The sequence below is a fragment of the Phocoena sinus genome, chromosome 5, assembly GCF_008692025.1.
Source record: "Phocoena sinus isolate mPhoSin1 chromosome 5, mPhoSin1.pri, whole genome shotgun sequence".
Taxonomy (NCBI): Eukaryota; Metazoa; Chordata; class Mammalia; order Artiodactyla; family Phocoenidae; genus Phocoena; species Phocoena sinus.
In genome coordinates, this window is record NC_045767.1 from 90,823,164 (window position 1) to 90,844,857 (window position 21,694).

The following is a 21,694-nucleotide window of genomic DNA, read 5'->3' on the forward strand; positions in this document are numbered from 1 at the left end:
TTGTGGCTTTGATTTGTACTTTTATGATAATTAGTGATGTTGAGTACCTTTTCATGTTCCTGTTGGCCATTTATATGTCTTCTTTGGAAAAATATCTACTCAGTTCCTCTGCTTGTTTTTAAATTGGATTGTTTGGTTTTAAGCTATTAAGTTGTGTGACTTTATATATATTTTGGACATTAACGCTTTATCAGATGTGTGATTTGCAAATATTTTCTCCCATTCCATAGGATGTCTTTTTATATTGTTGATGTTTTCTTTTGCTGTGCAGAAGTTTTTCAGTTTGATGTATCCCACTTGTTTATTTTTGCTATCATTGTCTTTCCTTTTGATGTCAAATCTAAAAAATTATTACCAAGACCATTGTCAAGGAAATTACCCCAAATGTTTTTGTCTAGGAATTTTATGGTTTCAGGTTTTAAATTCAAATCTTTAATTCATTTTGAGTTAATTTTTGTGAATGGTGTAAGATAGAAATATAGGTTCTTTTTTTTTTTTTTTTGGCATTAGTCTGTCCAGTTTTCCCAACATTTATTGATGAGATTAGCCTTTCCCCCTTGTATATTCTTGGCTCTCTTTGTCATAAGTTAAATGACCATATATGCATGGGTTTACTTCTGAGCTCTCTATTCTGTTCCACGTGTCTGTTTTTATGCCAATACCATACTGTTTGGATTACTCTAGTTTTGTAATATAGTTTGAAAGCAGGATGCATGATGTCTTCAGCTTTGTTCTTTATATATGTATATATATATATATATATATATATATATATATATTCTTTTCTATATATACTATCATGTCATTTGCAAATAGAGACAATTTTATTTTTTCCCTGGTTCCCTTTTATTTCTTTTTTGTGCCTAACTGCTATGGCTAGGACTCCCAGTACCAGGCTGAATAAGAGTAGTGAGAGTGAGAATCCTTGTCTTTTTCCTGATCTTAGAGGAAAAGCTTTCAGCTTTTCACTGTTGAATATGATGTTAACTGTGGCTTGTCATATATGGCCTTTATTATTTTGAGGTACCTTCCCTCTATAGCTACTTTGTTGAGAGTTTTTATCATAAATGGATGTTGAATTTTGTCAAATACTTTTTCAGCATCTATTGAGATGATCATTATGATTTTCATTCTTCATTTTATAAATGTGATGTATTACACTGATTGATTTGTGTATGTTGAACCATCCTTGAATCCCAGGAAAAAATGCCATTTGATCATGATGTATGATCCTTTAACTGTTCTATTGAATTAAATTTGCTAATATTTTGTTGATGATTTTTGCATCTATATTCATCAGTGATATTGGTCAATTTTCTTGTCTTGTAATATCCTTGTCTGGTTTTGATATCAGGGTGATGCTGGCCTTATAAAATGAGTTTGGAAGTGTCCCCTCACCTTCTATTTTTTGAAAGAGTTTGAGAAGAATTGGTATTAGTTCTTCTTTTTTTTTTTTTTTTTCAGTATGCGGGCCTCTCACTGTTGTGGCCTCTCCCGTTGCGGAGCACAGGCTCCGGACGCGCAGGCTCAGCGGCCATGGCTCACAGGCCCAGCCGCTCCGCGGCATGTGGGATCTTCCCAGACTGGGGCACGAACCCGTGTCCCCTGGATCGGCAGGCGGACTCTCAAACACTGCCCCACCAGGGAAGCCCAGTTCTTCTTTTTTTAAAAAAATTAATTTATTTATTAATTTTTTGCTGCATTGGGTCTTCATTGCTGCGTGTGGGCTTTCTTTAATTTCGGCAAGGGGGGGCTACTCTTTGTTGTGTTGCGTGGGCTTCTCATTGCGGTGGCTTCTCTTGTGGCAGAGCTCAGGCTCTAGGCGTGCAGGCTTCAGTAGTTGTGGCTCACGGGCTCTAGAGCGCAGGCTCAGTAGTTGTGGCACACGGAATTAGTTGTTCCACGGCATGTGGGATCTTCCCGGGCCAGGGATCGAACCCATGTCTACTGCATTGGCAGGCAGATTCTTTTTTTTTTTTTTTTTTTTTTTTTTTATGCGTTACGCGGGCCTCTCACTGTTGTGGCCTCTCCCGTTGCGGAGGACAGGCTCCGGACGCGCAGGCTCAGCGGCCATGGCTCACGGGCCCAGCCGCTCCGCGGCATGTGGGATCCTCCCAGACCGGGGCACGAACCCGTGTCCCCTGCATCGGCAGGCGGACTCTCAACCACTGCGCCACCAGGGAAGCCCGGCAGGCAGATTCTTAACCACTGTGCCACCAGGGAAGTCTATTAGTTCTCCTTTAAATGTTTGGTAGACTTCACCAGTGAAGCCATTTTGTCCTGAACTTTTCTTTGTTGGGAGGCTTTTGATTACTGATTCAATTTCCTTACTAGTAATTGGTCTGTTCAGATATTCCATTTCTTCATGTCTCAGTTTTGGTACACTGTATATTTCTAGGACTTTATCCATTTTTTTATAGGTTGTTTAATTTTTTGGTATCAATTTTATTATTGATTGGTTTTCTATGAATGAATTATTTATCTTTGATTGGCCAAATTATAATTGCTTTACTTGTAGGAAACATTTTCAATGGTGTAATATAAAATGGCAGAGATTTAAGTGGACAAAAATTGGAGTGTTATGTATAGTGTTTGTGTGGGGTTTTTTGGTCAAAATTAGTAAACTTTACTTAAACTTCAAAAAATAAAATCATAAAAAGAGTAGCTTTTGCTTTGCTCTTCAGGAGGATCAGATGTAACAACCCACAGTAGGAACTACCCCTAAGAAGTTAAAATACCCTTTACCCTGAATCAAGCCACATGCAAGAAGGATCCTGGATTTGGGGACAGGTCTGGTGTAGGTGGGGCAGGTAGGAGAACACCACAGCGGGTGACTGGGTTCTGAGACAGTACAAGTGGAGAACAAGACAAAAGCCCTGGCAGAAATGGGACCAGAACTTCAACAGGAAACTCTGTCACAAGGAGCTATGTACAAAGGAGCCAGACTGGGGCCTGCACCCCGTGGGGAAGGGGAGGAATGCAGAGCACCCTGAAGCCGCCCTTCACCTTGCCAGGTGCCACTGCCCACTGCTCACCCTCAGTTCTCCTCATCATTGTCATCTGGGCTGATGGCTGGGCTGGTGAGGCTATAGGGGGGCTGGTGGGCGAGTAGCTAGGGGAGGTGGGCAAGTAGGTCGAGCGTTTGGGGGAAGCAGGAGAGTAGGTGGGGCTGGTGGGTGAGTACTTGGGGGAGGTGGGTGAGTAGGTGGGTGAATACTTGGGGGAGGTTGGGGTATAGACCAGAGAGGCTAGTAAGCAGGAGATGTTGGTGAGTATTTTGGGGTGGTGGGCGAGTAGCTGGGACTGGTAGGAGAGTACTTGGGGGAGGTGGACGAATATTTCGGGCTTGTAGGAGAGTACTTGGGAGAGGTCGGGTGTACTCTGGTGAGCTGTGGCTTTAGGAAGGACTGGTTGGGGTGTACTTTGCCAGAGGTCGGGCTGTAGCTGGGAGGGCTGGGGCTGTAGCTGGGTGAACTTGGGGTATAAATGGGAGACTGTAATGTGTATTGTGGGCTCAAAGGGGAGTAGCTTGGCGAGGTCGGGGAGAAGCTGGGTGAAGTCGGAGAGTAGCTTGGAGCGGTTGGGCTGTAGTTGGGGCTCCTCAGTGTGTAGTTGGGACTAGTAGGTGAGTAACTGGGGGATGTTGGGCTATAGCTGGGTGACATCTGGGTGTAATTAGGACTGGTTGGAGAATAGTTAGGGCTGGTGGGCAAGTAGCTTCGGGAAGCTGGTGAGTAGCTGCTTGGTGATGTAGGCGGGTAGCTGGGCAAGGTGGGAGAGTAGCTGGGTGAAGCTGGTGAGTAGCTGGGAGAGGTTATATATATCTTTATTCTTTTTCAGATCCTTTCCCTTATAGTTTATTACAAGATATTGAATATAATTTCCTGTGCTTGACAGTAGGACCTTGTCTATTTATTTTATATATATTAGTTTGTATCTGCTAATCCCATACTCCTAAGATATACACCCCCCCCTTCCACTTTGGTAACCAGAAGATTGCTTTCTATGTCCGTGAGTCTGTTCCTATTCTGTAAATAAGTTCATTTGTATCATTTTTTTAGATTCCACATATAAGTGATATCGTATGATATTTCTCTTTGTCTGACTTACTTCCCTTAATATGATTATCTCTAGGTCCATCCATGTTGCTGCAAATGGCATTATTTCATTCTTTTTTATGGGTGAGTAATATTCCATTATATATATATAAATACCACATCACCTTTATCCATTCATCTGTTGATGGGCATTTAGGTTGCTTCCATGTCTTGGCTACTGTAAATAGTACTGCTATGAACATTGGGGTGCATGTATCTTTTAGGATTGAGTTTTGTCTGGATACATGCCTAAGAGTGGGATTGTTAGATCATATGTTAGCTCTATTTTTAGTTTTTAAAGGAAGCTCCATACTGTTTTCCATAATGGCTCATACCAATTTACATTCCTACCAACAGTGTAGGAGGGTTCTCTTTTCTCCACACCCTCTCCAGCATTTATTTAAATAATAGACTTTTTGATGATGGCCATTCTGAATGGTGTGAAGTGATACCTCATTGTAGCTTTGATTTGCATTTCTCTAATAATTAGCAATATTTAGCATCTTTTCATGTGCTTTTTGGCCACCTGTATGTCTTCTTTGGAGAAATGTCTATTTAGATCTCCTGAACAATGTCAAGTACTTTAAAAGCACTTTTCAGAAAAACAAACTTTAGTGACTTTACAAGTAAAATTTGTACTGCCTGGAATGGAACTCTCCTCCTTTACATCATATACTCTTGTACATATTTTAAGGCCTAACTTATATATGTATCTTCTTCCTCTGTGATGCCTCTCCTACTAATGCAGACAGATTCTTCTAACTGCATCATCACAGCATGATCCATTTGATCCTTTTGATACATTACATATGTACCAGTGATATACTGATGTGTCTATACTTTCACTTCATTGGCAACATCTCATAAGCAGTCTTTTGAAATTCATATTTGTAAACCTCTCCCCATCCCACCCCAGTCTCTGTCCATAGTGCTTAGTATTGTATCTGACACGGTAGTTTTACAAAAATACCTGAATTTTTAAAAAAATGATATAATCTTTTAACATATCACAGCCTATTTATCTAATCCTCTACCAATGGCATTTGTGTCCCCCCACACACTTTTTTGTTATTACATACAATGCTTCAGAAAACATCCTTGTTCCTGTCTTGTATGTGCATGAGAATTTCTTTAGGAGTTCTAGAGGCAGAATTTGTGGATCACAGAGTACATATAATATGTGTAATTTCAATCATAGTTGACATTTGGCACTCATACCCTCCTATGCTTTGGGAACTTCCTATTTTGTTAATATGGTGGGAGGCAGAACCTACTTTCCACTATAAACACTAAAAATGTCAAATACTTTCTATCTCAGCTTCCCTTGCACCTAGGGTGTGGACACATGATCTTGCCCGGGTACTTGGAATTGGGAGTTAATGAATCAGGTGAGAGGAACTCTGGATCACTGTGTAGGTCATTGCACAAGATTAAATTTTATAGCAGTAGTGGCACCCATGCTATTGGGTGGCATTTAGTATACAAAGATAGCTCTGTTTACTATGTAGGCTTCAACAACTGTTGTTTGGTGAAATCACAGTGGGGTTCTCATTAAACCAGTTGTATGGTGTGATTTTGGGCACTGTTTTTGGTGCAAAGCCCTGTCTCTAATTGTCTAGGCTTCCTAATGATTCTATGAGCTACCGTAAATCCTTTTAATAGTTTCCTATTTTGCTTAAATCAGTTGAACTTGGTTATTTTTAGTTTCCAACTAAAAATGCTGACTGTTATAGATGAGCACCAGGAGTGGGCAGGGAGTGTTGTTTCTAAATATGCTAAAGAGTTTAAAAAAAAAGAAATGACATTCTCAAATTTTTAACTTAGGGCATAGACTGAAAATTAGCTAAAAGAAATCTGACCAGTACATATGATAATGGAATCTGAGCATGCTAGACCAATAAAAAGGAAGAATATAATTTAAGATTTAACAATTTACCTATAAGGGTACCCTATTCAGAAATTTGATTTCTAATTCACTAGCTTAAACGTCTGGAAGTGGTTTTAACTGTTTTCTGTTTTAGTTGACTTAAATCTAGACTATAGTTCATATTAAAATAAATTGACATACCATAAAGAACAAAAGAAAAAAGAATTAAAGATTTGGGAGGTAGACGTGTTGGATAAATTTGTTACATGAATCTTACTCTCCTCACTCTTAACTGTATTCCTAAAGTGGGTCCAGAAGGCAATTTCTTTACCAAATCCTTGAGAAAAATACATTAGACAGGGGAATGCCAGCATCTTATATACACCCTCCATTTCAGTGAGGATGAAAAGATTCTAGGTTAGCAAAAGTTAAGTGGAAGCACTTAATCAATAGAGGCAAATGGGCATGATTACCATAAAGGTAAATAGTAAATCCTTGATCATAAGACAAAGTGACTACTTGATCAGAGCTTCCCATTATGAACCATGTGTTATCAAATCAAAGTAACCCAACAGTTGGTCATGTCCAGAAGTGTTCTATCATCAAATGGAAGTGACATAAAAGGAACCAAGCCTGAGAACATCCAAGACACAAGTAAGTTGCACGAGCGGATAACCCACATTCTGAGCCAGCTATCTGCCACACTGTCATTTTCCCCTCAATCTCATTTAAGTTCTTGTGGGGGGTTTCTTAATACCTAAATATTTGACTCTGGTTAACAGATTAGTCTACATGATTTTCTGGCACCAAGTGGAAGTAAACTGCTACTGCCTTACAACTCCACTCAAAGTTGACACTAAAGGAACCTAAGAAGGAATTCCTCCTAATGGGTGGAATGTTGAGTATTTCAGGTAAATCTCCAGACTTCATGGAAGGTGTGGCTTGGGTAACGAATCTATACTCATTCAACATCATTGGCTAATGGACCTGGAAGGAGGAAGATAGGAATCTTAGAGACAAGGAGGTTTGAGAAGAAAAATACATGGATAGACCTCTTCTGATGGACCCAATCCTTCAGGAAAAGAGGCTATGCGTGGGTGTAGCAACATCAATGTTTACTTCTGAAGGCTGATTTGGTTACCATTGCTGAATGCCTAACTTGCCAACAGCAGCACTTATTCTCAACGTTTTATGTGATAAATCCATTAGTTTTTTATTGCCACATAAAAATTATCACAAAATTAGCGGCTTATAACAACATAGTTATTATTTCACAGTTTCCATAGGTCAGAATTTTACACATGGCTTAGCTGAGTCCTTTACTCAGCGTCTCACAAGGCAGCAATCAAGGTGTTGGCCAGACTACATTTTTATTTGGAGGCTTGACTGGGGAAGAATCCAATTCTAAGCTTATTCAGGTTGTTGGCTGTATGACTGAAGGCCCTGGCTTTTTGCTGGTTATTGTCTGGAGGCTATCCACATTTCCTTGGCATGTAGTCTTCATGAACATGGCCACTTACTTCATCAAATCCACAAACAAAACTGGCTTTTTTGGGCATGTGTTCTATGCTGTCACATAAGGTCCTGTGCTTAGAAGGCCCACACTTGGTTTAATGCTCTTCTGTAGCTGTTTTGAAATCCTTAATAATTTTTAAACAAGGGGTCTCACATTTTGCTTTTGCACTGGACCCCACAAATTATGTAGCCAGTCCTACCTGCAAGGAGAGTCCATTGCTCCAGTGTGTTAAGATAGAGATTTTTATAACATGATGTAATCATGAAAATGATATCTTTTGCCATATAATATAATGTAGTCACAGGAGTGCCATTCCATTACCTTTGCCATAATCTACTGGCTAGAGCCAAGTCACAGACTCTGCCCACACTCAAGAGGAGAGGATTATACAACAGCATGAATACCAGGAGGTAGGAATCCCGAGAGCCCTCCACTTAGGGTCTTCCTGCAATAGTACCATAAACGAGTAGAGTAGGTGGAGAGCAGGTAGCTAGAAAGGATATAGATTGTATTTCTCTCTGCCATGATTTTGGTAGCACCCTGATTGCGTGGAGTTTCTGACTATCTTATTTACTGTCATTTTATCCCACAAAGCATTGCCTCCAAGGAATTGATTTATAGTTTACAGTTTATTCCTTACCACCTGCCTTATAGGTTGTTAGAAATTACTACTGAAGCCTAACTTATGGTGCTAGGTGGGAATGCAATATCTTGAGAGGTCAGAATGTTGTTTTGCATAATGTATTGTGTGCTTGACACCAGCAAAAAATACATGGTACAGTTTTTCTCAGAGCCAGAATGCATGGCTCTGAGAATCAATGACTATAAGTGATGGTTCACAAAAAGATACCTAATGCCCTACTTATACATTTTTTGCATCCTGTCTTCAGAACACTAATTTTTAATGGTTTAGAGGTCTTAATATCTAAAATAAATGGTTATACCGGGGGAAGAGTAAAGTTTAATTGAACTGAAGGTGGAAAGAGTTAACTGGCCACAATTCATTCCACTTGACAAAGAAGGAAAAAAGGTGGTTGGATGTTGCAGAGATGATTTATTCTATTTTTGAAGGGTAATAGGCTTGTTGCTGCACAATGAGAGTAAAGAAGAATATTGATGAAATCCTTTCTTCACAATTTTTATAATTCTTATTTATTTTTCTTTTCTCATTTCATTATCTGAGAGCTCTGGTACATTATTGAAAAGCAGGGGCTTTAGTGGGCATCTGTGTATTGTGACCCTAAAAAGAATATTTCTAGTTTTTTGCTCATGAAGTATGATGCTTATGGAAGGTTTTTATTAAATGACCTTCAGTTAAGCCCATTTTCTTCTACTGTTTGTTTGCTATTTAAAAAAAAATCATGAATGCATATTGACTTTTTCAATGCAGTTTTTCCTCAGTGGAAATAGTCATGTTATTCTTTTAATCTATTAATGTGGTAAATCACACCAATTGGTTTTCTGAGCTTGAACCATTCTGGAATTCCTGGAATAAACCCTACTTGGTAACCTCTAGCTCTAGCTCTTCAGTGCTGAATTTGATTTGTTAATTTTCTATTTAGGATTTTGCATCTATACTTATAAATGGCATCCTAATACAATTTTCCATTCTTGTATTGTCCTTGTCCGGTTTGATTTTGAAGGTAAATTAGGTAGTATATTAGTCAGGGTTCAGTTTGAGGCAACAGAATACACACTATGTAAAAAGGGAATTATCCTATAGGATTTTAATGGCTTACTTAGAGATACATTGCTAGTGCTGAAAAAGAGATTTTATCTGAATTTCCAGGAACTACACCCAAATCCATATTGCAGAACTGGGTCATCAAAGTAGATACTGCCAGTGCTGCAATCAAGAATTTGAAAAATTAAGATGACATGATACTATACGTAGAAAACCTTAAAGTCTCCACCAAAAAACTATTAGAACTAATAGCTGAATTCAATTGGCTAATGATATTGAGTAGCTTTTCTTATGCTTATTGACCATTTGTATATCTTTTTTGGAGAACCATCTATTTGGATCCTTTGCTTCTTTTAGAATTGGGTTATTTATCTTCTTACTATTAAGTTGTAATAGTTCCTTTTATATTTTAGTGCAACTCAGATATACGATTTACAAAATTTTATCTCATTCTGTGGGTTGACTTTTTACTTTCTTAAGGGTGTCCATTGGAGCACAAATGTTTTTAATTTGATAAAGTCCAATTTATTTTTTCTTTTGTCGCTTATGCTTTTAGTGTCGTATTGAAGAAACCATGGCCTAATCCAAGGTCATGAAGATTTTGCCTATTTTTTTGGACATATATATACTACCAAACGTAAAATAGGTAGCTAGTGGGAAGCAGCCGCATAGCACAGAAATCAGCTCCGTGCTTTGTGACCACCTAGAGGGGTGGGACAGGGAGGATGGAAGGGATGGAGACGCAGGAGGGAAGAGATATGGGGACATATGTATATGTATAACTGATTCACTTTGTTATAAAGCAGAAACTAACACACCATTGTAAAGCAATTATACTCTAATAAAGATGTTTTTTTTAAAAAAAGCACAAAAACAATTATGCCTATTTTCTTCTAAAAGTTTAAAAGTTTTTGCTCTCACATTTAGGTGTTTGATATATTTTGAGTTAGTTTTTGTGTTCAGTGTGAGGTAAGGGTCCAACCTCATTGTTTTGTATACAGCTATTCATTTGTCCCAGCACTATTTGTTTATAATATTGTTCTTTCCCTATTAGTGGTCTTGGCACCCTTGCCTAAAATCTGTTGATCATTGGTGTGTGGCTTCATTTCTGGACTCTCAGTTCTATTACATTAATTTATATGTTTACCTTTATGCCAGTACCACATAGTCCTGAAACTTTGTGGTAAGTTTTTTTTTTAATTAATTAATTAATTTAATTTTGGCTGTGTTGAGTCTCCTTTGCTGTGCACGGGCTTTCTCTAGTTTTGGCTAGCGGGGGCTGCTCTTCGTTGCAGTGCGTGGGCTTCTCATTGCAGTGGCTTCTCTTGTTGCAGAACACGGGCTCTAGGTGCACGGACTTCAGAGTTGTGGCTCACGGGCTTAGTTACTCCGTGGCATGTGGGATCTTCCCGGACCAGGGCTCGAACCTGTGTCCTCTGCATTGGCAGGCGGATTCTTAATCACTGCGTCACCAGGGAAGTCCTGTGGTAAGTTTGGAATGATCATCTTACTTCCAAATTTATATTAGTTTTGACATTTACACACAATTTGTTTATCTTGGGTTGTACTTAAAAGGGAGTCAGCACTAGTATATCCTTATAATTATGGAGTTTTATGGTTAGAGGCAATAAAGCATAATGATTATGGGCATAGGAGTTTAGAATCAGAGAGACCTGGATTTGAAATGATTGTACCACTTCCCGATGTGGAAAGTTGTATAATCCTCTCTGAGCTTCAGTTTTCAATCTTAAGATGGGAACAATAATACTTACATTAGTAGATTTTTGTGAGGACTAAATGAGTTAATATATAGAAAATGCTCAGTAAAGATAGGCTTTATTTTCTTGGACAGAATGTCAATTTGCATTACATGTTTATCATGTGTGTACAATGACAGTATATTGATTTATACTTTGATTAAGAAAATAGCAATAAGCTCCCAGATGTTGGGAGCTCATTTTTCAACAAATATGAGGAAAAAATGGGAGCTTATTTCTCCAGAAGAGGAGAAAAGTAAAGCAAAAGTGCCTGTGGAGAACTGTGGGGAGGAGGAGGCAAAAAGAATCTAGGCATGGTCATTCTCCAGGAATTTAAGAAAATTTTTTTCTCTAATAATTCTTTTAAAATAGTTTAAATAGTTGGTCTGCCTGCAAAGGCTTGTAGCCTCTTTTGCGGACATCAAGGAATGTACTTTCAAACAACCTCTTGGAATCCCTTCTCAGAACTTATTATTGAGTATGGGCCTCTGTGAGAGAGAGCAGGGTAGGTTTCTACTTAACCTATGTCAGCTCTCAGATTATAATTTCAGCTGTATTTTAAAACATAATTTTTTTAAAAACCCATAAATCTTTAAAAAACAAATATAGCAAGAGTTCAAAGGACATAGGTTAAGCATTTTCCAGCATGTAGGGACTAATCTACTAAATTCAGGCATTAACACTATTACTGTATTGAAAAGGTCTTGGGCTCTTTTTCTGTTATTTTTGGGAAACTATTTGTTAGCAATTTTCTTTTCCAAATTACTCCTGGGAGGAAGCTTCAGTAGCCTCATCCACAAGTAGTTCAAGTGAAAAGAAAGCCTGTTGGGGATTTTGAACAGTCAGCGATGCAACACGAGGTGGCACTCTCATCCCAGTGAGTGTTGTAGAGCAACACGTCAGATAAAGGATACACAGCTTCAGGAGATTGTGGTAGGTCTGAACGCCATTGGGTGACTGCCTGACAGACTGAACAGCTAATGGGGCACAGAGCCATAGGTGAGATTGAGACAATACGCTGGTACAGTTTGGCAGAAGGCGGAACGTAGTATAGCAACCACCTGAGAAAAATAACTAGTGTCTGGACAGTGCTTTATAGTACACTGATTAGTTACCTTTACTATTTATTCAATAACAATCATCTTTTTACTGCTGCTCCATACACAAGCCTAAAACAAACATTAGATAATGACACTGCTATGTAGAAATAATGAATCCCTGTGGTCCTCATGATAAAATCCCACTTTGTCTCCAGTCTTCACCCTTTCTTCATTACTGAAATATATGAAGTTCCTGAAATGCATCCTACTCTGTCTCTGTGATTTTGTGTATGATGGCATTCTACCTAGAGCATTCTTTGTCCTTTCATCTTCATGGATGATTCCTGCTCCACCTTTCTGAGTCAACACAAATTTTACCTCGTAGAAGGCTTCCTTGACCACCTCCACTGGGCAGTAATGTGACAATTGAAGCTAACATACGTGAATTACTTAACAGGGTATAGATGTCTAACAAATGGCATCTATTGTCATCATACAAATCCAGTCAATCATTTTCATTTATTTGTTCATGAGTATTTACTATTTTCAGGGTCCATTTTCAGGTCCATTATGTTTTTATTGTTAGGTAATTACCAGAATGCCTCAATATTTCCAGTGTGGAATTTTCCCCTTTATGCAAGTGTAATGTGACATTTCCTGTTTTTGTTTTCAGTGTTGTTTCTGATTAATTCATCCAATAAATGCTTTCTCAGTTTCTATGTACAAGGTGCTGTTTCTAAGCACTGAGAGTATAAGATATAAAAATGGAGAGCATAATGGAGAATTTATTGTATAGTGATTCTTAATTATTCTTCAAAATTTCAAGATTAAATTACATCATTTTTATAATGGTATCTTGGTAATAATGATGATTTTCCTGGATTATAACCAATAGATTGTTTTCTGCTATTTTCTAACTATAGTTTATATTAGTAATTCCCAGGTGGATTAACTATTGCCCACAGTAAAACTCCTCTGCTAATTAACGCTGCCTCAAAAAATCCTCTTGAGGGCTTCCCTGGTGGCGCAGTGGTTGAGAGTCCGCCTGCCGATGCAGGGGACACGGGTTCGTGCCCCGGTCTGGGAAGATCCCACATGCCGCAGAGCGGCTGGGCCCGTGAGCCATGGCCGCTGAGCCTGCGCGTCCGGAGCCTGTCCTCCGCAACGGGAGAGGCCACAACAGTGAGAGGCCCGCGTAACGAATAAAAAAAAAAAAAAAAAAAAAAAAAAAATCCTCTTGATATTTATTATTATATCTTTGGATTAATAAAAGTCCCCAAACTCATTAGACAATCTTAATGTCCACCACAAAGTTTGTCCCTTTTTTGAGATCTTGTGGAGAATTGTGAACTAAGGCCTTTGAATAGTCACGGTCCTGGCAAGAATCAGCAGACACCTCAAAGTAGGCAATTGAGAATAGGGCTGCTTACAAAGGTGTGGGGAGAGTTTAGAAAAGCAAACTATCCCTGGTTTAGCAAAATGGGGGGATGGTACTTCTCCTAGGCTTCAAGAAGCAAGAAAAGGGAGCAGATACCAGGAATGAGAGAGGGCAGCTATAGGGAGAGGACTGCCTGACTAGGGCTAAAGCCTTCTACAGAGAGATACAGCCCATTCATGGTGACCAGCAGGCAAGGAGCCTGGGAAATTAATATCCTCACCTCATTCTCTTACCAACCCCAATCTGCCACCAGGGCTTTCTATTGACAGAATCCCCTGGAATGTAGAGGACAAGCAATTCAGCTGCTGCAGTTCACGCATGTCAGTCTCGTGTGACACAGATGAGGGTGGAGAAGGGCATAGTGTGGATCTGGAGACTCAAGTGGAAGAATCTCAGCACAGGCCTTAACTTGTTCATAAACCGAGAAACCTAGCAATTCATATTTTTTATTAAAACAAATATGAATTTATCCCTAAACTTTGTTATCATTTCTGTAAATCAGTCCTCTTTTCATGAAAAAATATCCTCTCTCCCTACTTTTTCTATCCCCAGTTCATTCAGTCAACATTTATTAAATTCTTCTTTGGGCAGGTATTGGTAGCACAGAAATAAAGACAGTGTTCAATCTCAGGGTCACACCATTGGATAGGGGTTAAGAGAAATAAATAAACCATCACCTTATGAGCACTGTAAGCATGATGAATTAGGGGAAAGCACAAGGGCAATGGGAACTCACAAGGTCACTACCTCAAATTACAAGTTGTCTGGGAAGGCTTCCTGGAGGAGGTGATTTAGGCAGACTCCTTGGTCAAGTTTAATTATTTAGTTTCTCTTTTTTCCCTGTATTTATTTAATTCTTAGATCTTTAGTCTAAGATCTATGGTTGATTATATGACTATGAGTTTTCTTTTCTTGCTGCTTTTCCAATTTCACCTTCCTAATTACTTTTTTTAATGGTTAAGATGGTAAATTTTATGTTATGTGCATTTTAGTACAATAAAAAAGAAAATGTGATAGATTATTATTAAGTACAGAAAAATATAAAGCAGAACAATATTAAGTCATGATCCTGTTTACTAGGAGCAACTACTTGAATATTTCCCATTGTTTTTATTTATTCATTTAAATTTTTAGTTTTTTAATTGAAGTATAGTTAATTTACAATGTTGTGTTAGTTTCTGGTATACAGCAAAGTGATTCAGTTACACACACACATATATATGTGTGTGTATATATATATATATATATATATATATATATATATATATATATTCTTTTTCATTATAGGTTATTACAAGAGATTGAATATAGTACCCTGTGCCATACAATAGAACCTTGTTGTTCATCTGTTGTATGTACAGTGGTATGTATGTATCCCAAACTCCTAATTTATACCCCCCCTTTCCTCTTTGGTAACTCTAAGTTTGTTCTCTGTGACTGTGAGTCTGTTTCTGTTTTGTAAATAAGTCCATTTGTATCATATTTTAGATTCCACATATAAGTGATATCATATGATATTTGTCTTTCTCTGTCTGACTTACTTCACTTAGAATGATAATCTCTAGGTCCATCCATGTTGTTGCAAATGGCATTATTTCATTCTTTTTTATGGGTGAGTAATGTTCCATTGTGTACATATACCACATCTTCCTGATCCATTCATTTGTTGATGGGTATTTAGGTTGCTTCCATGTCTTGGCTTTTGTAAGCAGTGCTGCAGTGAACATTGGGGTGCATGTATATTTTTGATTTAGAGTTTTCGCCTTTTCCAGATATATGCCCAGGAGTGGGACTGCTAGATCATATGGTAATTCTATTTTTATTTTCTTAAGGAACCTTCATACTGTTCTCCATAGTGGCTGTACCAATTTACATTCCCACCAACAGTGTAGGAGGGTTCCCTTTTCTCTACATCCTCTCTAGCATTTATTGTTTGTGGACTTTTTAACGATGGCTATTCTGACCAGTTATCACCTTCTAATTCTTAATTATACTTTATTAGGCTGCTTAAAATGGATATTTTGTGAAATACAAATTGCTGGACCAATCTCTGGAACTATTTTTATCATCTTGCATTTGGAATGACCATTGTGATACCATTTTATTTGACTGATTTTGGGAGGGAGCAGGGAATTTTAGTGTTTTTGGATTTCTTAATTAAAAGCTGGGCTAAAGACATTCTATGTAAATGTAATTTACTTATGCAAGTATTCATGTAACTCTGGTGAAAAGGAGGACCCTATCTGCATAGGACATGTATGTTCATGTAGTTAAGTTTTAATATTGTTTTGAACCACCATGAACATAAAATTTGGGGCACATCTCTGAATCCTGTTTTTAGATAAGCTGCTAAGTATGGATTACCACGTCAAATGGTGTGAATTTTTTTTTTTTTTTTTTTTTTTGCGGTACGCGGGCCTCTCACTGTTGCGGCCTCTCCCGTTGCGGAGCACAGGCTCCGGACGCGCAGGCTCAGCAGCCATGGCTCACGGGCCCAGCCGCTCCGCGGCATGTGGGATCTTCCCGGACCGGGGCATGAACCCGTGTCCCCTGCATCGGCAGGCGGACTCTCAACCACTGCACCACCAGGGAAGCCCCCGGTGTGAATATTTTTATGTTTCTTGATTCATATTGCCATATTGTATTCAGAAAGTTTGTACACTATTGTACACAAATGTCACATGCTTTCACTATCACTGTGAATGATATATTTTTTATATTTTATAATTTTGCTTGCTCCTTCTTGTTAGCTGGCTGTTCATGGCAGCTTTGCTATAGCAGTGGCCTTTTATCCTGACAACAGCAATTCGTTCCAGTTCCCACTTCCTTTATATATTCCCAGAAGTAACATTATTGTGCTGCTTCAGAAATATGAGAAGCTGTAGCGCTACCCACTGCTCAGAAGTCTAGGTCCCATACTATTCTTCTATTCTGTGTATGTTTGAAGTTTTCTATCATATGTTCTGATGATCTCATATTTTCTCTTTGTCCATTTTCCACTGACATTAGAGTTTTTGTTGATTAAGAGCTAAATCACCTGGCCTGTCATGCCCAGAGTCAGAAATCTCCATTATTATTATTTTAATCTCTGTTTTAACTTTGGTTATGTGTTCTTTTTTAAATTCATATTTTTTTTGCTTTCTCTGTCTCTCTCTTTAATTGAAATATAGTTGATGTACAATATTATGTTAGTTTAAGGTATGCTACATAAAGATTTGACATTCAATTTATTTCTCTTTTTTCTTGATCAATTATGTCAGAGATTTGGACATTTTGTTAATATTGTTAAAGAACCATGTTTTGTGTTTAATGAATTTATCTGTTGCATCTTTCATATTCCAGCAACTTCTGCTCTTATCCACATTACATATATTAGACCTCCTTCTGCTTTCTAATTTCCTTCTAATGCTCCCTTTGGCAGATTTTAGCAGGAATTAGCTGACAAGAGAGAAATGCAATTTTCAGAGTCTCAGTCCCAGCTTTACAAAATACAGAAAAGAAGAATGGATTTGGAGTTGAGAGCTAATCGTTTAAGAACCAACTAATATGATCCAAATCATCCATTTTTGGAATTTAACTTTTATTTTCCAGTGGAGAAAAATAAAAAATTATTCCCCCCCTCGAGCCCTCCCCGCTTTTCTCTCCTCTGCCTCTTCCTCTTCCTTCTTTTGTTATAGCTCTAGGCACAGGTAAAATAATGATTATATATAGAAGAATTAGAAAGACTATACTATTCAAGTCTTTCTTAGTATATATTATATTCTTAAAACTGCATTTGCTGCAAGATTTAGTGAACTGCTCTTGAACTAACAGCAAGGTGCTTAAGTCAGATCTGCATTTGAATTCTGGCTAACTTACTAACTGGGTCTATGGCCTTGGGTAATTTACCTAACTCCTCTAAGCCTCAATTTCCTTTCTTTGCTGTGAGGGTTAAGTGAAATAATACTTGTAAAAGTCAGTTCTTGGCACATGATAAGGGCTCAGTAAATGCTAGTTTTTTATTATAATTTTACATACCAACCACTGTGGAATAATTTTCCCCTCATAGAAAACACAGCAGAAATGCCTATCATCTATTAATGCCCTGAAGTCCAAAGGTAGAATAACTTAATGTTTAAAAGCTACCATGGCCATGGAGTGAACATTACGTGAAAAAACAAATATTTGGATAAACACCAAGAAAGCCACGGGTGGTTAAAATATTAGCTGGCTGACAAAATAATTCAAGTTGCTTAATGGTGTACAAAGGCAATGCAAAAATACTCTTTTTAGATGTGTAATATCTTTACCTTTAAGTTCTTTCTAAGGTATCTAAGAATTAGGGAAATAAGATATTTTTATATCATAAGTGCATGAGTTATACTCACCTCGAGAGATTTTTGATTCCTAGAAGTCAAAGAAAAAAATTTTTACAGTGTTATTTTTTCTTTTATATGAATACATTACTTGTAAATTTCTTGCCTTATAACTTAAGGATCATTTAAAATGCATTAGGCACTTAAATAACTCTGCAAGAAGCAGCAGTAATTCTGTTGGACTCCTGGCCCCTATTGAAACTGGGTAGCTTTCTTTGCACAAGCCTATATGCTAAGTAGCAGTCAAAGACCTGTGTAATTAATTCAATTCTGTTCCACAAACTTGATCTGAGCACCTGAAATAGGCCAAAGGGGTTTGCAAACAGGACTGTTATCCATGAACCAAAAGGCTACGTGTGCATGTATTGCTGGAGGAAGATAGCAGAGCACACCAATTGAAACCACCATTAGGGGCAACCATTTAGTAAAGGACCAGACATCTGGGGAAACATAATTTACTAATAGTAATTAATGTAGAACTTTTTGGTTAATTAAAGATAATGTTTCTGAAAATTGCACGCCTTTCTTTTGAGTACTCTGTGGTATTTTCCAACTTATTTTCTTCTTTTTATTGCTTTCTTGCTAAACTTTTTTTTCCTCTCAAACTCTGGTTTGCATTAAGCTTGTAGAATTAAATTAGGCCTGTTTAATACTGCTGCTAATCAGGCACTTGCCACAATTATAATTTCAGCTGCCTTTGGATTGTGATTCACAACCAATTAAGTTAAAGTAACATTAATGTACTCTAACTTTGTCTGCCTACCAGCACTGTGATGTGAGAGAGGCTGGTAATCTTCAGGTTTTACAGATGATGACTGAGGATCAGATAGGTTAGAAAACCATCAAATTGCAGAGCAGTTTAAAGCAGGCCAGAGATTAGAACTCAGGCTCCCTAACTCCCTGTTCAATCCCCTTTGTATATTCAACAGAATTTTGTCACCGTTTAAATAATCTTGCAGAGCCTTCCCACATACCCCAAAGAGCAAATGAGAGATTTAAGTATTCTAGTGTTTGGTCGCCCTGTCAAAATGCATTTGCATCATTTATCTTTTGAAAATTTTCATGGAGTGTGTTTAATAGAAACAAGATTGCTTTAACTTTGTTGTAAGAAGCCATCTGGAGCTCTTGGTATACACAGTGTAACTGGGTAAACATTGGAAATAATTTGTAAATTGAGACAACAGATAAAATGAAAAACAAGAGATTAGGAATTTATATAAAGAAAATCCTTAGAATATATAATTTTTCTATAGAAGTGCTATAACTACATTATAGAATATCAGCATACTTCAATGGGAGAAAAATTCTGGTTCAGTTCTAGAAATGTAATCACATCACTCCTTTGCTTTCTAGTTTACACTCTTTCCCCCCATATATCTACTTAAAAGAAAATAATTATACTCACAGTACACATATAATTTCCATTCTGACTTTACTTAATGTCATAACATGCGTTATACTTTCAAGTGAGAAAATCCAAAAGGAAAAGTTAAATTTTCAAATGCTTTAACTGTGAGTCAGTTATAAATTGGTCACTGAAAGGATTAAGTTTTAAACATGAAAGCCTTTTAAGTGAAAGCTATTAAATCAAAGTGAGAAGATAATTATAAAATAGGGCTTACTATTAAAAATGAAATGAAACATATTTTTAATGTAAAGCACTTAACAATATAAACTATGTGTTTTTTTTTTTTTTTTTTTTTTTTTTTGCGGTACGTGGGCCTCTCACTGTTGTGGCCTCTCCCACTGCGGAGCACAGGCTCTGGACGCGCAGGCTCAGCGGCCATGGCTCACGGGCCCAGCCGCTCCGCAGCATGTGGGATCTTCCCGGACCGGGGCACGAGCCCTTGTCCCCTGCATCGGCAGGCGGGCTCTCAACCACTGCGCCACCAGGGAAGCCCTATGTGTCTTTTAATTTGGCAATTCTCGAATTTGCCAGGAAAGTTTTTTCTTGTGTATTTCCATGTGCAAACATTTTTTCCTAGTTAGCCTAAAACACCTAACTACTATTTTTAGGGGGTTGGTGGAATTTGAACTTATGGAAAGAATGTAAAGGGAAAGAAAATAATGATATGATATGATATGTAAAATTTGTTTTAAAATAATTCATTAGAAAAAGGTGAGTTACAGATTAAACAACACCAAAAATACTGATAATTTCTGAACCTGGGTGATGCATACAGTTTATTATTTTCTTTACTGTTATGTAATTTTGCACATTTTAAATAACATGTAAAAACAAAATAGAGTGGTACAACTTTTTTCTGCCAGGAAGAATTCTTAGAATGGTTTGAAATCTAGGTTTGGCTGAGAAAGAAAAAAGAGTTCTTAGTCCCCATGAATATCAAGAACCAGATCTGACGGACTCTGATCATAGAGGTTCTTCCCAGCTTTGAAATGATACTGCCTCTAATGATGATGGCTATACCATGAGGCTTACTATTCTAGAGTGGAAGAGGGATTTGAAGAAAGAGGAAAGCCTGAATCTGCCTATTCAGTCCCCAGGAGATTGTGAGAAGTAGATATCAAGAGAGCCACGAGATACATTCGTCCTGACCTCCCCTCTCCAGGCTGAAATCCTGGAGGGGAGATGTGTTAGATCATTTGAGGGCATAGGGACATTTGTTCTGGTGAGTGGATGTTGAGAGCAGAGGGGTTTTTGCTCCATTCCTCTGGTCAGCTGGGTGTCTACTGGTCTGCAGGGAGGCCCTGCTCCACATGGGGCAGCCCTAACAGAGTAAATGGGTGGAACAGTGTGGATGGGCCAAAATGTGGTATGCTGCACAATTCTCATCCTCCCTCTCCATAGCTGTAGACTCAGGAACAGACAGCAAGGGGTCCAGAGATGTGTTCTTACCAACCACACCTCAGGGGCAGTGCACGTCTACAGTACATGTGCAGACCTCCCACTTTCCTCAATGCCACAAGGGCACATGAACCTCTTCATTCATACAGCTTGATGCCATTTAGGGAAAATGCTGGGGTGAGGGCAACTTGAAAGACTAGCCATTTAAACAAAACAAAACAGACTGAGTTCTGAAGCAGATTATTTAAAGTAGGAGAAATAAAAACACTGCTATGGACTGAATTGTCACCCCCACTAAAATTCATTTGTTGAAGCCCTAACCGTCAATGTGCTTACATTTGCAGATGGGACATCCGGGAGGTAATTTGGTTTAGATGAGGTTATGAAGGAGGGATCCTCATAATGACATTAGTACACTTAGTGCCCCCCTCTCTCTGCCATGTGAGAACACAGGGAGATGACCACTGGCAAGCCACAAAGAGCTCTCACAAGCCCCTGATCATGTTGGAACTCTGATCTAGGACTTGCAGCCTCCAGAACTGTGAGGAAACAGATTTATGTTCTTTAAGCCTCCTCGTCTATGGTATTTTGTTATGGCAGCCTGGTCTAACTAATACAGATACTGTAATTCAAAAATTAAAAATTTATCCCTTTTCCTACTACTCATTGGGCAAAGAACTCATGATACCTACAGAAAACAAAAAAGCTATATTTTTATCACACATCTGAGTATAGTGAGAATAAAGTTTTCATGCTGCTACAGAAATATACATATATGGTAATTATTCCAAATCACGTAAAATTGTTTACCAAACAAGTAAGCTTGTCTCTAACCTAGCTTCTGGGATTCCATTTCACCATCCCAGAAATTATTATTCTTCCAGAAACATTCTGTTCATATGTAAATATATTTTTCTTTGTGAGAAACTGCCAATTGTACATCAGTACCCATTCTCCTTTCTTCATGTAATAATAGACTCTCAAGTTTAGCTGGGAACACCTAGCTAATGACTGCATTTCCATCCTTCCTTGGGACTAGGTTTGTCCATGTGACTATATGTCAGCGGGATGTGAGTAAAAGATAAAGTGTGCCTTTTCTAGGTACATCTTTCAAAGGGATGAGCCTATTTCCCC

The 21,694-nt window shown here is 38.2% G+C and overlaps 1 protein-coding gene across 1 annotated transcript in view; it reads left to right on the forward strand.

The window, feature by feature from the left end:
- The window catches only part of ALB (albumin), a 141,763-nt gene that overhangs the window by 56,799 nt on the left and 63,270 nt on the right, over positions 1-21,694 (forward strand). Inside the window, exon 3 of the mRNA XM_032632418.1 lies at positions 10,499-10,651. Within this exon, the coding sequence (XP_032488309.1) occupies positions 10,561-10,651 (91 nt within the window). The 5' untranslated portion in view covers positions 10,499-10,560. The remainder of the gene's footprint in view (positions 1-10,498; positions 10,652-21,694) is intronic.